The sequence below is a fragment of the Anser anser genome (assembly GCF_964211835.1).
Source record: "Anser anser genome assembly, chromosome: 1".
Lineage (NCBI taxonomy): Eukaryota > Metazoa > Chordata > Aves > Anseriformes > Anatidae > Anser > Anser anser.
The window spans coordinates 168,103,028-168,117,615 of NC_139720.1; the positions used below are offsets into that span (position 1 = coordinate 168,103,028).

Below are 14,588 nucleotides of genomic sequence, written 5' to 3' on the forward strand. Positions count from 1 at the left end.
GCATGAGCAATCTTGTAGTATATACATAAATACTGCAATTTTGAGGCTCTGAAGGGCAATACGGGATGCTAAGTATTATTAATTAAGATGTATCACAGCTTATGTTGACAATACAGACAGTTAGATATTGAAGTCAGAATGGAACTACAAAAGCGGTGGGCAAAAACGTTCTTGTGCCCATGGACTCAGACATTGCTGGGTACCAACAGGAATAACAATGAGGAACACCATCTGCTGAGCTCTGAAATGAGCTCTTTATTCATGCCTGGCAGACCTGGAAAAAAAAAAAAAAAAAACAAAGGAGAGTAAAGCAAGGGGTATGTGGAGTTTGTAGCCAAAATTTGCAAGTAGATAAAGGTAAGCACAGCAGATGCTGTTAGCACATCCCTCATGGGGTTTTGTTTGCCATCCTCTATTTTTCTTTAGGGACTGGAGCCATCATTACAGGCACCCATTGAAATTGCCAGTGATACTTTCCTAAGCCTGGTACTTTCAGCAATCAGGTGTTAACAATGCATAAATACATGCTGCTGTGAAGTAAATTTAGATCTTAACAGAACCCAACTGCAATAACTGAGATGGAACTAATGCCATTTGTGATTTCTGCAGGATAGGCTAAACTCAATGCTTCACAGAGGAGCGAAGGTACATCAGAGATATTTACTCATATAACAGCATATAGGTTTAGACCTCCACCTTTTTAAACATCAGTAACTAGAATCCAAGTGGCTCAGTCCACAAGTATAAAGCACAGCTGATTTGTCAGCTGAAAAGCAAAAGGAAGCTTCTATAGATTGTGTTTTCAACTACCAATACTATAAACAAATTTACAGTGCATCTTACAGCTTCAAAAAGGGCTTCCATTGAATGTACAACCCTGAGGCTGTACCCCAGTAAATATGACTTTTGCTATTATTAGTAAAAGTCTGAAGGTTTTGTGCTGACCTGACAGCTCAGGGTCTCTGGATTTTTTGCACTCGTCTTGGCCCTTTTCTGATGTTAGCTAGCTTTAATAAGCATGACCTAGTGCCCTATTTTAACTTAATCTCTGAGAATTTCACATGTAGCAAAGGTCTGACAAACGTAGGTAGTCATCATGGGTCAAGAAACAGCCCTTTGTGTGAAGTGTGGCAGGGGAAGGCTGCTGTGCAGCTTTCACACTTCACCAGGGAACCAAGGAGGTGCAGGCAGGTCTTGTTAGCAAAACATGTGCATTTACATCAAGCAAATAACCCAAGGAAGAAAGCCTCGGCATCAATGCCTTGTTCCCCCTGGCAAAGTAGGGGAAGACAATCCCACCCAGAACAACGTACTTCTCTTGGTAAATCCTAGCAATTTCTATCATCTTAGCCCTCCTCACTGCTGGAGGAAGATGATGTTGTTCAAAGTTAGGGTGCAGGTGATATTGTAAGGATAAACATTACTCCAGGCAAAGTAGTAGATAGTATGCAGGGCTTTTCCTGTATAACAATTTTGAGAGTTTTATTGATGAGGCACCGCTATTAATTTGAACAAGGAGTATATATACTTTTGTAACTGGGTAAATAGTTTTGACTTTTAAAATATTAATTGGACTAGCAGTAAATACTTTTTCTAGGTATATGGTATGTTTCTTTCTGCTCAGCAACATTTGCAAGTGTATCAAGACCATTTACTACCAAATCTATGCCCTCCTGGACCAGCCCTATAAATCTGATTATGAAGACATGAACACATTTCCAGTGAATTAGCTAGAGGATGCAACACAAACTTTATGTTAGCTGTGGGAGGACCAATGACACACGGTAAAGCCTGTTAATGATATCAAGTTAACATACCAGAAGTTTTGCACTAATTTGAACCAGCAAAGCAAGCTTACAGGGGATCAGCACCTGGCTCCTTGCATCTGCAACAGTCTGATCTGGCACTGGGAAAAGGAGACAGACTTTCCTGCATCATAAAATCATGGCCTCAGAAACTCCAGTGTGGTGGATCTGATTGGTATCCTATCCTATTCCCTTTACAATTCACGTGGGCTCTAGAGTGTTCATATGACAGAGAGTGCTCTTTGGGATTCAATAAGTAAGGCATATTATGATGAATATGTCGATTATTTTTCTCCTTTGTGCTATATAAGTATATAAGTATCAGTCACCTTATCTTCCCTTTCTCTCTTCTCTCTTCTATCTCTATTTATCATTCTTGTTGATTTTCTCTTTCCTGGCTTTGTTCTGTCTGGCTTTTTACTAGTTATCTCTTGATTATTTCCACCCCACCCCCCCCCCCTCTATTTTCTTGCCTCCCTTTCTTTTTGATGGCTCAACAAGATCATCTTTCCTACAACTCACTCCACCCCTCCTCCTTGTTGATCTCTTTCTGTATGCTGAGCCCTGCAGACTGCTCATCAGCACTGCTTCACTAAGGAGCAGGGGCAGAGCAGGGTAATGGGTTAGCATGCTGATTCCTGTTTTGAATAAGATGCTCGTGTTTATGGAAATAATTGCTGTGTGCATGGCTTTGCTTTGACTACAAAGCTGCAAGTGGTGCTAGAAGTTTAGCATTTTCCATTTCTACTAAATGAGTAAATGGGAGGTAATAAATAAAATTTAATATACTGTAATTTGATTGTGTTCCATAAATAGTTGAGAAAAAGTTATAAGAAGGTAGTGATTATTTGAGACAGATTAGACTGGAAATATAAAAATGTGGTCATTTGAAATAATAATAAAAAAAAATAGAATAACAACAAAAGGAAAGAAAATAAATACGATATTGTAAAGGAAGGGAGAAACTTTCAGTTTGCATATGCTTATAATCAAACAGATCAATCTCACTCATCCAGGGATGGACTTTACACCCAGAAAAAATGGTTAAAAACAAACATATATACAAATAAGCAAACAAAACCAAACAGGAACCAAATTAAAACTGTACTCGATCAGAGTGGGATACTGACCTTATAAAAGCTGTAGTTACCCTTTTCAAGGTACCACTGAATGTACTGTTGTATTACAGGATGGCTTTTTGTTCCCTATATGAAGTGAGTTGATGACTTTGATCCAGGCAGTAAGGCAAAGTCACCCAAAACATATGGAAAGTTTACACAAATGACAATAAGATATATACATTTTGGTCAGTTTACCGAGAGTTAAAAGGAGCTATTTTCTCTTGGCAATTTTCTCACAAGAGGGAAATGGTATTTTAGGGCTGCTAATATATCCAGAAGGCTAACACGGTGAGATTGCCACATCAGCAGCAGAGAACAATAAAATAATGCAATGCTTGCTGAAAATGTAAAATAAAAAGATCTTTATAGACAGCAAACCTTCATTAATATAGAAAAAAAAAGATGATATATCCACAGGGGATAATTTCAAATTTTGTCTGTGGCTGTCAAGGGACAGAAACCACTGAGGGACTCTAATTTCATCCATCCCTTTTCAATGGGATGTTGAAATGAGTTCAATGGGATGTTTTCAGTGAGTTTTCAAATCACCGTTCCACTTTCTTGAGCTATGTAGTTCAGATGCTAACCAGAGAATTTCATTGCTGCCTCAGTCTCTCAAGATTCAGTATGATATGTGTATTGACTCACAAAACTCTTTTGAGCCCCCTGTTTCACCAGGCACCAGAGATTCAACTAAAATGCCTAAATGAAGAACCAAATGAGGGTCATGTTGCCCTCACTTTCTGTTACAGCTCAGGAGAAATATAGACATTAACAAAGGTGACTCAGTCTTAAATAGGCTAAGTCTCTTTTAAGATGTCTACATGAGAAGCTACAGGGGAGTTATGTTCCTAATTTAAGTTCCTAATTGCTTAAAATTAGGATGAATTAGGCATGAAAGAGGACTCAAAGTATAAATAATGCTGCAGAAAGACACAGAAAATAGGCAACATACACCTCAGGAATTTACCAGTCCAGCCTGTTGGATGATACAGGATCACACAACACAGACCCAGAGAGGCATGTTGTCGTAAGACCCCATTCAAAGCACGTTGAAGTGAACAAGCCTTGATTGATCTCAACGAGCTTTAGGTAAGGCCTTCAGAGCCCCGCCTCTGCTTCCCTGCATGATTTTCACAGAGGTGAGCCAGCACTTCTCACTTCACAGGTGTAGTGAGGTGTGACTGCCTGTCCAACTCGGAGATGTTGTCAGTTACGGCTGACATCACTTGTCATAGGTAAAAAGTGTTTCTCTCCATGCGTTTTGTGCCTGCGTGTTCTGTTCTCCTCTGTTTTGTACTTACGTTCCTGCCTAAGCAGCCTGTAATCCCCAGCTAGGTCTACATGCTGTGGGAGCTGTCTGCATATTTCCCTGACCTTTCTCAATGGCAAGAGCAACTGCATTACTGCTTCCATGCTGACAGCTTCAATCTGGGTTTTACATATGCTGTCATCTTGCCAACTACTTTTCACGACTCATCAAAAACAAGCAGAAAAAAAAAAAAAAAGCCAACCCACCAACACACCACGCTTTATTCAAAACCAAATTATCAGTTTGGACCACAACTGGTTTTTGAGCTTGTACAAAGCCTTGTGCTTGTAGTGTGTGGAGTAGAGGAAGAATAGTTGGATAGAAAAATAAGTGCTTCGACAGATTTCTCTTGTCTTTTAATTTAGAGTCACAGCACTGTTTAAATGCCAGATCTGATCAACCACTGAACAACAGTGATGCAGAGAGATCATAATTAATCTGTAAATCATTTTTTTTGCTGAGGGAAAGTTGGTAGCATTTATCATAATTGCTCTTTTTATGATCACATTTCTAGTCAGACTGAAACCCTGCTCTTCCACAGATCAAAGAACTATTGGTGTATTTCAGCAAAAAATCATTCAACTACTTCAGTATAAAGGTATATGATAAAAGCAGGTTGTTTGCTCACTTTAGCACAGGCAGGCTTTGCTCTAGTACTTAACTTTTTCAGGCACAGTGATTTTTCAATCTTGAAAAATGTTCTTTCAATGTATTTGTGTGCAGAGTTTATTTTTTGTTTTGTTTTGTTTTTGTATAGAAATCTCTAGGTTTTTAAGAAAGTAAACTGTAACAATCAGAACTTTACCAATCCTATCACTCAAGGTAACAAGTACTTAGCAGTAGCAGTGATTCATGTAGGTTTGACAACAGAAAATAAGTGGAACTCAAGAAAAATGGATTATACTGAGCACTGTGCAATGCTAAATGGGAATATTTGAGCTTGCAAAGGTACTGGGAAACTGAATCATGATTCCATTACTGTGGTACTCTTCCTGTGCTAATTTCTCCTGATGACAAGTGCAAAAGAAATGAAGTAAATTTGCCCAGGCAGATCTTTGTTTTCACAGTTATATTGATGCGGGTATGGAATATCAACATGGCCATGAATTGTGCATTTGGGATCAACCTTTCTATCAAATTCGGTCTCTGTCAGGAACTTTCTGCTTCCATGCAGGCTGTTCTTCCCATTCTCTTTAAGCTTAATTTTATCTTGCCCACTGCAAAAGAGTGATCCCAATGGCAGTTCTTTCCCTGCTCTGACACTGGAGCCTCATCACAGCCCCACATAGTCCCATTGCTCGAGTCTTAACTGATTTTTAATAAAAGTGAAAGTGTCCTTTTCTGAACAGCTCTTTTTGCTCCATTTAAACAGCCAGAACCACCTCCTGAACCCACAGCTATGCTATAACTTTTGACTGGATGCGACATCTCACTTTTAGGAACACTGAGTCTTGAGTGCACAGAGTTTTTGCTAAAAGAGCAAAACTTTCTGCAAACTGGCCTTTCATTCAAGGCTTTTCTGAAGTTCACAACCTTTGATCCTCCTCCACTTTCACAATCAAACTCTTGCCTGGGAAGACGCAATATCCCTCTCCCTACTTCCAGTCCCACTTCCTCAAGTGTGCAATATAGTTTTCTACAACCTACATCTTCGAATTCCATCCCATGCCCTAGGCCATGTTCCTTGTGTGTTGCTCCATAGTCACACTCATTTCCCCTTGTTATCCAGCCCAGAATTTAACCCATTGGTGTGTAACCAATTCTTCTTCCAGATCTCCTGGGCCCAACAAGAAAGTTGTTAACAAGCACACAGTAAAGACCCTTAAGATCTGAAACCTGGACTTGGCACAGTTAGAATAGGCCGCAACCATAATTTTAAGCATAGTCCCGTTCAGCCCCCGCAACCACATTCTGGAACTGTCACAGATGGGATCTTTGGAGATTTTAGCCTGGAAAGCTACAGCAAGAGGGTATCTGTAGGACATAAGCCTATTGTGGCTTTCCAAAGGCCAAATCTGAGCAGATTTTTCCAGAGAGAGAAAAGACACGTGTCTGCCAAAGCACACAAATGGATACATACATAAAGGGTTTTCTAAAAAAAAAAAACCTTTCTTTTTTTTAAATGAGCAAAACAAATGTATTTTTTCCATTCCATTACTGCTACCAAACCACTTACAAGTTAATGTTAAAATAAATAAATCTATTGGGCAAAAACAGGCATTTGGCATGGAAAATTTCAGTTCAAAATAGCTAAATCATAGAAAGCTTGTAAGCAGATGAAAAAAAGTCTTCTAATAGGAAGCAGAAGGCATATTGATTGCTAACAACCCCACATCTACTACTTTTCTGTTGCTTTTTTTTTATATTATCTGACACTAAATGCAGACAACAATCTGAAATGATAACAAGAGGGTGTGTGAGACACACTTAATAAATATCATAACTGCTAGGCTTTCAGAAATGACAGAGGGAGACTGGCTGAAGCAGAAGATAACCTTTTGTCTGTAAAAGTATTGATGAAATAGATAAACCACATACTGAGTCTAATCTGGGAATCTGGAGATGCTCAAATGACTGTCAAAACAAAATGAGAAATAGAGGACAAAACACTGTTCCAAAGCCTGCTCATTGATTTAAGCATTTATTAGTGCCAATAGGAATAATAACAATGAAAACCATCTGCTGATCTCTGCAATGAATTCTTTATCTATGCTTGAAAGACTTGTGTAGAAATGGAAGCTGTGTGAGGCTGTAGACAAAACTAGGTGTGTGTGAAACAAGATGTTCAGAGGGCTACACTCACAGGAATCCACCTGCTACGCTGTTTAGACCTCTCCAAAAACTGGAGGTCAGCTTCTTGTGGAGACACTGTCATCAGAGCTAACAATGCACTTCTAAATCTTGGGGTTTAATTAATCACCCATTGACCAAATATAAAAGAGATTCTGAAATGAATACAAGTTCAGACAAGCATATTGCCATAATAATTAAATATCTAGTGACCTAAATATAGATTGATGAATAAATAGAAAATTGATAGAAGATATACTGGTGGTTTTTACCTCCTGTGGAAAATTCCATAAATCCCTGACCTCAACTGGTAGTTTTTTATTGTATGCACTGTTTCAGTCCAAACTGGTCTGCTGCATGCTCGCTGCAGTTGTGATTCCTAGATACTTTTCATGATATTTTGAAGCTACATTATACTGTAAGATAATTTGTAATGTCTGTTTGCATTCTCATGCAAGGAGACTTGACCATTCAGGCAGACCTGACAGAAGGCTTCTGCATAAATCAAAAGGAAAAGAAAATTGAAGATTTAATTAGGGTGGCAAAATTTTCCTCTCCTAAAGCAGAGATAGTCTTTATACCACTCCCACATATATATTCACATGTTGAATATATATGGTTAGCACTGGTTAGCAGCTTCTGTTCACCACCACACAGCCACAGTGTATGTTAGTAAATACAATTTTTGCCATTATTCATACAAGACCACAGGCTTGGCATGGATCTGAGAGTGGAGGGACTCAGAAATTCTCTGGGGCTGAGCTGTTTTTTGTAATAGTCAAGGGACTACAGCCTGACCCTGTTGTTCTGGCTCATGTGGTAAAGGTCCATTGGACATAGGTCATCAGTGTCAGAAGTACAATAGGCCTTTGTGTTCACAGAGGCTGGAGAAGGCTCTTGGGTGATGCTCAATGAGAAGAAGCAGATCTTATTAAGACATGTAAAAGTAGCTCCAGGTCAATCCTGGGATCAAGATGGAAGGGACCCTCACCGCTGTGTCATTCTCTTCCTCAGGACTGCAGGATGCCCAGGACTTGTCATAGACCTTGCCTCTTCCATGAGCTTCCATTTGCATGAAGAAGGCCGAAGCTATTGACTATAGGGTCCATAGAAATGCTGGAAGGGTGAGCATAGCTCAAACAATTTTTAAATTATTATTGGTGATGTACTACCTTGGATGTTGGTATCAGTAAGTGTTTGCTGCATTTCGGTTAGATTGTCATGATTTTCATAGAATCATAGAATTAGCCTAAAAATAAATTATTTTCTTCATATTATTTGCTGCGCTTATATATAAAGTGTTCCCTCATGCCCTGAGCAAGCTTTCAATTGCAACAGTAGCTGGGATGCAACATACTTTTTTCCATGTCCTTTGAAGAAGAAATAACAGTGAAAGATAGATACAGATCTTGCAGTGGCACACATGGTAATTTATATAACTGCAATCAAAAACACAATTGGCTTCATACTGGGACATATCAGTGCTTCTGTATTGTAGCTACCCTATCCCAAAATATTTCTCTTCATTGGTAGCTCTCTGTTAGATGTAAGACCTGAGTTGAAGTTATTTTAGTAATTAGGATCAAATCACAGGTAAGAGTTAGCCTACCTGGCTATTTCTATAATTCTGTACCTCTCTCTATATGCATATGTAGATATCATAGGTTCATAGAGTATATATCTGTATGTGCATTCATCTACCTATCATGTCTACAGTGCTGGCTTCTGGCAGAAAACAAGGACAGGTATGTGAAGGGTTACCTATCTGTCACACCGCCCAGGAGGCAAGCGGAGAGGGAAAGGAGCCTGATGTCTTTGTAGTGCAGAAGATGGAGAAGGCAGCTAAAGTCTGGGCTACTCACAGAAGCCGAATGACCAGACCCAGGGTGTGGTGGTACAAAGTCTGGTTGAGGCCAGTAACGAGCAGAGTACCCCAGGGGTCACTCCTGGGTCCAGTCCTGTTTAACACCTTCGTGGGGTCCCTTCCAGCCTTAGCCATTCTGTGATTCTGTGAAACTTTTTTGGATGGTGAAAGTTATATTTTTAACCACTGGGACAGATCATGGCAAGTCTTTTGTGCAAGGGAGGAAGATGATCATTTCTCTGTATTATTCAAATCCATTCCAGCTGCTATAGCCAAAAGGTACAGAAATAATTTTTCAGTAACTAAAGTTAGAATGCGCACTCCGAAATGCTCTGATGTTGCTCTACATGCTGACCAATAAAATACATGAAAATGAAAGCTGTCAATGAGAACTGCAAGGACAGACCTTGCAGCTTTTTACCTTCTGCATCCTTGCTGATTTGCCCTTCCCACTTTCTCCAAGTGTGGTTCCTAGGGATATCCTGCGGTGATGACTGGGCCTTTTGTTTGGACCTTGTAGGTCAGACTTGGCCTGGAGCCTGCTGTTTGAAGAGCCCGGCACTAAAACTGATACAACTATTTAGTACTTCAGTGTGGCACAGTAATACACTTAACTCTCTAGATCACAGTCCCCTGCTTGGTGACTCATAGCAAGTCCTCTAGGTGGCTAAATTGGTTTTGTTGGCGGTTTTCGGTTGCAAGTTTTTTCTTGCCAGTAAGATCTTTGAAGATGAGCTGGAGAGGAAACTAGCAGGGATGCTCTTGTGTTATTGCCAGCTGCAAAACTGGGCTCAAGAAATGTCTTCTTTTGAGAGCTAATGGTGCCCCTCAGAGATTAAAGGGTCAATCTGTACCATATGGTTGCTGTCCTAGTTCAGGCTCTGATGGCAGAAGAGCTTTTCATGGCAGAAAGCAGCAGAATGAAGAGATAAGAGGAGCACTCATCAGCTAGCAGAAGTTTGGGATTCTTTTGAGCAGAGATGAGGGGTTCTGAAGCCTGCTAAGTAAAATAACGACAACCCTGTCACCCATCCCAACCCTGCCAAACAGAGCTGTATATATATCAGCATTCTTCCTCTACAAATTCCTTTCAAGTGTACTCAGTATTCAGTAAGAGACTATGCACATCTGCTGTTACAAGAAGCAAGTTTAATTGCTGATGGGATTTTTTCCCACTAGCATTTCAACCCATCTGCATGTTGCGATTACTGAAGCCTAATTTTGTTTTTGTCTACTTCAACCTTTTCAAGTGATATTCATTAATCCCATCTATGGCATCTCTAACATGTGGGAAATCTGCCTAGAGTAATTACAAAGTATTTCCTCTGCACTTAGTTCTCATATAAGAGCATGGGAAGATAATGAAGGCTGATTGTAGTGTCATCATTCCATTGAGGAAATGAATGATGCTGTTCAAATAACAGCTGGCTTGTTATATAAAAGAAATGACAGATCAGAATAATAAAGGCAAACTCCCCTTTAACGGATCATTCTGAATTGAAAGTCTCAAATAATTGCCTGGAATCCTGGAAATACAGAAAATAGTACAAAGAGGTCCTATAGCTTGCTCTCTGAATGGTTGCGTGTATACGTATATAAATATATATGCATGCTTGAACATATGTGCCTAAAAACGTATAGCATTTTTCTTTCTATTATTTTTAATATGATATATATGTTAATGTATGTATCACGGTAAGCAAAAAAAGGATCACTAAGAATTGTATTTTTATATCTGGAATATCCATTCTGGAAAATAGAACACAATTTCTTTTTATTGTTAACTGACTTGAACTGGGCATTTACGAATGTGAATGATATGTATTAACACTGAATTTAAGGGGCAATAGGAGTCTCACTATATAATAATAGTTTACAGCACAGTGCCTTTATCAAAATCTTGTGAGAGCTTTAATCATATATGTATTATATATATTATATATATAAAATAGAAGACCTCAGTTTTAAAATATTCTATTTAGAAGGTCTCACTTCTCCACAGATAAAATTTGCAGTGCTCAGCTCATATCTTGAGAAGCTGAAGGGCTCACTTCACTGTTTCTTTTTGTCTGAGGGTGCATTCCTAGACAGTCTTTCAGATGAGCTAAACCCTAGAGCTTGGCACCTTTAATAAAGAAAGGTTAACAAAATGTGGAATTATCCGTGTGCAACACCTGCTTGCTAAATGGAGTTTGGAATGAAGACAGGCTAATAACAAGTGATATTTTTCATGTCTACCAATTTCCTTGAATGATGCAAGGAAAATGTCATTCAGCAAAAGACATGATTTTAAATGATACAGAAGATAAAATTAAAGCCAGCAACTTCATTAGGGTAAGATGAGGCACTGGGATGAAATCTTTGAGAACAGACTCTCTCAGCAGCACCAACTACATTCCTAAACTAGACGCAGGAGATTTTGGAAGAATTCTTCACATGCTCCCATTTTAAAATGTAAAGCTGCAGTAACTGACATAAACTGGGCACGGAGGATCCATAAATAAGATGGACCCCAATAAAAGAATCACAGACTAATACCAGTCTTTAGTTCAACCTCCTGCTCCAGGCAGAGTCTGCTATGAAATCAGACCACATTGCTTAAGGTTTTGTTGAGCTGAACTAACCTTCAAGGATGGAGACTGCACAACCTGTCTGGGCAACGTGTTCCACTGTTTGACTTTCCTAATAAAGAAATACACATATTGTTTTTATGCAGTAATGTTTGCCAGTGGGGTAGCATAAGCTAAAATCCGTGCGTAGAGCTTTAGCAAAGAAATCCATATAGAACATAAAATCCTGTAAGAGAGGGCAATAAAGTAGTTTAAATTGAGAGTATATGAAGTCTTCACGAAAGGCTAGCTTCAGGAAATGGTGGAACAAAAATATAACTTGATTCAATTAGATTTTTATCATTATTCATTAATGAAGAAATAGGGATCTATATTGCCGTAGCAACAAAATACTGTATGTTATTTCTATATAAATTTAAAAATGTAGTGTTCTCACATGAAATTAAAACCAGAGCCCGGGAGCACAAAGAACATTGAAGTAATGCATTTATAATAGGAAACTAGTAATTTTCTGACCAACTGGTTTTGTATCCAAATTAAAAATTGTTGAAATGGATATTTAACACTGAAGTTGATTTTTGGGAAGTATCTCTTCACTCCAGAGCTAAAAATTATTTAAGACCCACATTTTTCTCAAGGAACTATATATGCAGTTTTGCAGAAGTAATGCTTTGTTTGATAACTCAGTGCATAACCCCTTTAAAATAAAATATATATATATTGTGTAGAAAGAGGTATAATCTATGCTGCACATGTGAACTGATTCTACCTCTTGAAAACATAACTTATAGAGAGGTTATTAATCTCAGATTTACTGAATACATTTACTGAAAGGCTTTTTCTGAAAGCAATTTTATACAGCAGAGATATCTGCGTGCATTTAGAATGGCATTCTGCACTCCTAACTTGCTAACCTTTGCATATGTTGTAAACCCTTCAACCTGATTGCCTCTTAATACCAAACTAAGCCCAACTGCAAATTTAAGGTAGTAGTGGTTAGAGCCAAAGTCAGAGTGAAAGTAGTTTGCAATCTTTTAGCTAGTGGACAGCATTCACATTTAGCATTTCAGTATCTCATTGGAATTCAGACATCAGATGAAATTGAGATCTAAATGGGAGCTCAAAATGTCTTTTTATTAGCAGCAGTATTCTTGCAGCTCTCACAAGAGTGTCAAAGAAGGGAGACTGAATAAGAATCTCTTCTGCTGCTTATTCTTTTAAAGCATGGATCTAGACTCTGCTGCCTCTGTTAGAAATCACATCAGCCTTTAAGAATTTGGGGGCTTTTAGGAAAGGATAAAAGAAAGCAATTTCAATTCAAAAATTTGCACCTGACCTGCTCTTATTGATGTCACTGGAAGCTTTCCAGGCTCAAGTATGGCATAATGTGTATGAAGGTGCTGTGCTGACTCTGTTCTGAGTGAATTTTCCCAGATGATTGAGGCTCTCATCTGTTCTACATTTTTAATTTTCAGTAACGGGGATAGACCAGTTGTTCTTTTCTCAACTGATTTGGCAATGGTAGAAATTTTATATTTTATATTGAGTGTCATATTAAAAATTCAGACCTTAGTTCTGTTAGTGAATAATTACATCAAGATCAAGGGGATAGATGTGATGGGTTTTATTCCTTAATAAATTTTTAAGTCATTAACAATAAAAAGACATTTAATTGCTATTTCTGCTACAGCAAAGTTCTCTGAAATTTTATGTGTTCCGTCTCATCACATTTTTCCAGTTCACATTTTCTCCTCTTTCCAGAACGTTGTGGTGAGCTTAGTATATAAATGCAAAATATTTAGATAGTAATCAATGTCAAGTGGCCTTAAATTGAATGGCACTGTCAGTTTTGACTGATTAAATTGCCAGCGGCCATTGTGTCAGCAGAATATCTCTGTCAGTTACAAAGCAGCCACTGACCAGCTGACCAAGGAGATAAGTCTGTTAAAACATCCAGTGTTTTAGCAGCTGGCAAAACACTGAGGAATGCCTGACAGTCAGGAAAAAAGAAGTTCATGCTGCATGCATTGCTAAATTGGTAATTGCTACCATTTCAGCAGTGGGCTCAATAAGCATCGAAAAGATCAGGTAGGGAGAGAGAAAAGAGGATAAGCTCTTCTTTGAATTCCTTTCATTTAAATTAGAGTCAGCCCATAGCTGTCTGTATTTGAGGGTTACAGTTGTGATATAATTCTGTCATTGGACAAAGACTTTTGAAACTTCGATTAAATTTTTCAAAAAACCTGGAAGGAATTAAGCACATAAATACCGCTAAAAAGAAGCAGAAATTAGGTGTTTAATTCTTTTCAGGTCAAAGAAATGTATGGACTAAACTGAAAACATATAATTGTGTTTGGTTTAGGTAGACAAAACAATGCAAAACTGATAAACCAAATCCAATGTTGTTTTCACTTCCTTCAAAAGACAAAATTATTTTCTACTTCGAATTTCCCTAGGCATGTGTAGTCCTGTCTTTGGGTATTTCCATCTCTATATGCTCTAGTCTGAGCACCTTTTCACATCTACATCCTTCGTTAGAGATTACAGACACGATCTTACATGGAAGCACAAGGCAGGACTGTCCCTGTCTGCACGAGTATTGCAAGCAAAATGGCCATTGTTCAGCTTGAGCAATCTGGCTTCTGGGATCCTGGGTCCATTTCAGCAGAAGAGATTTTACAAGGGGATGACAAACTCCGGGCAGTCAGCAGCCTGTCACAGCACTCTGCCTGCAGCAACAGCAATAAATCACTTTAAATCACAGCAGAAGGGAATTCCACCTTGCATAGAAGATATTCCTTCACCCTTGCACTTTTTCTCATGAAAACAAGCAGTATGTGCTGCTGAAGTATCTGTGTGACTCACTGTGGGCACCTGGGCACCTACCCTAAGGAGACAAGCTCTATTCCTGGACAGAGGCCAAGATTATAGCCCTTGAGAAGGCAACGAGATACCCCTGTGATAACTTTTTTATATTAGCTTAAGTTGTACCTACTCAGATCCTGTTCTGTGTTGGGCATCTCTTTGCTGAGGACACTGCTGGAAAGGTCTCAAAATGGAGATTCTCTAATCCTAAATTTTAGCCCCTGATCTAGATGGTCAGATCTTCTTCTATATCATTTCTCT

At 38.7% G+C, this 14,588-nt stretch overlaps 1 protein-coding gene across 18 annotated transcripts in view; it reads right to left on the reverse strand.

Annotated features, from left to right (window-relative positions):
• The window catches only part of LOC310892434 (uncharacterized protein), a 93,172-nt gene that overhangs the window by 59,814 nt on the left and 18,770 nt on the right, over window positions 1–14,588 (reverse strand). For 2 of the 18 annotated variants that reach the window (XM_083820207.1, XM_083820206.1), the window contains 2 exons: window positions 14,022–14,191; window positions 11,517–11,574 (listed from right to left, as the gene is read on the reverse strand). The exons of the other annotated variants lie outside the window; for them this stretch is intronic. In XM_083820207.1, the coding sequence (XP_083676333.1) occupies window positions 11,517–11,574; window positions 14,022–14,080 (117 nt within the window). In that variant the 5' untranslated portion in view covers window positions 14,081–14,191. The remainder of the gene's footprint in view (window positions 1–11,516; window positions 11,575–14,021; window positions 14,192–14,588) is intronic. 18 annotated transcript variants of the gene reach the window in all.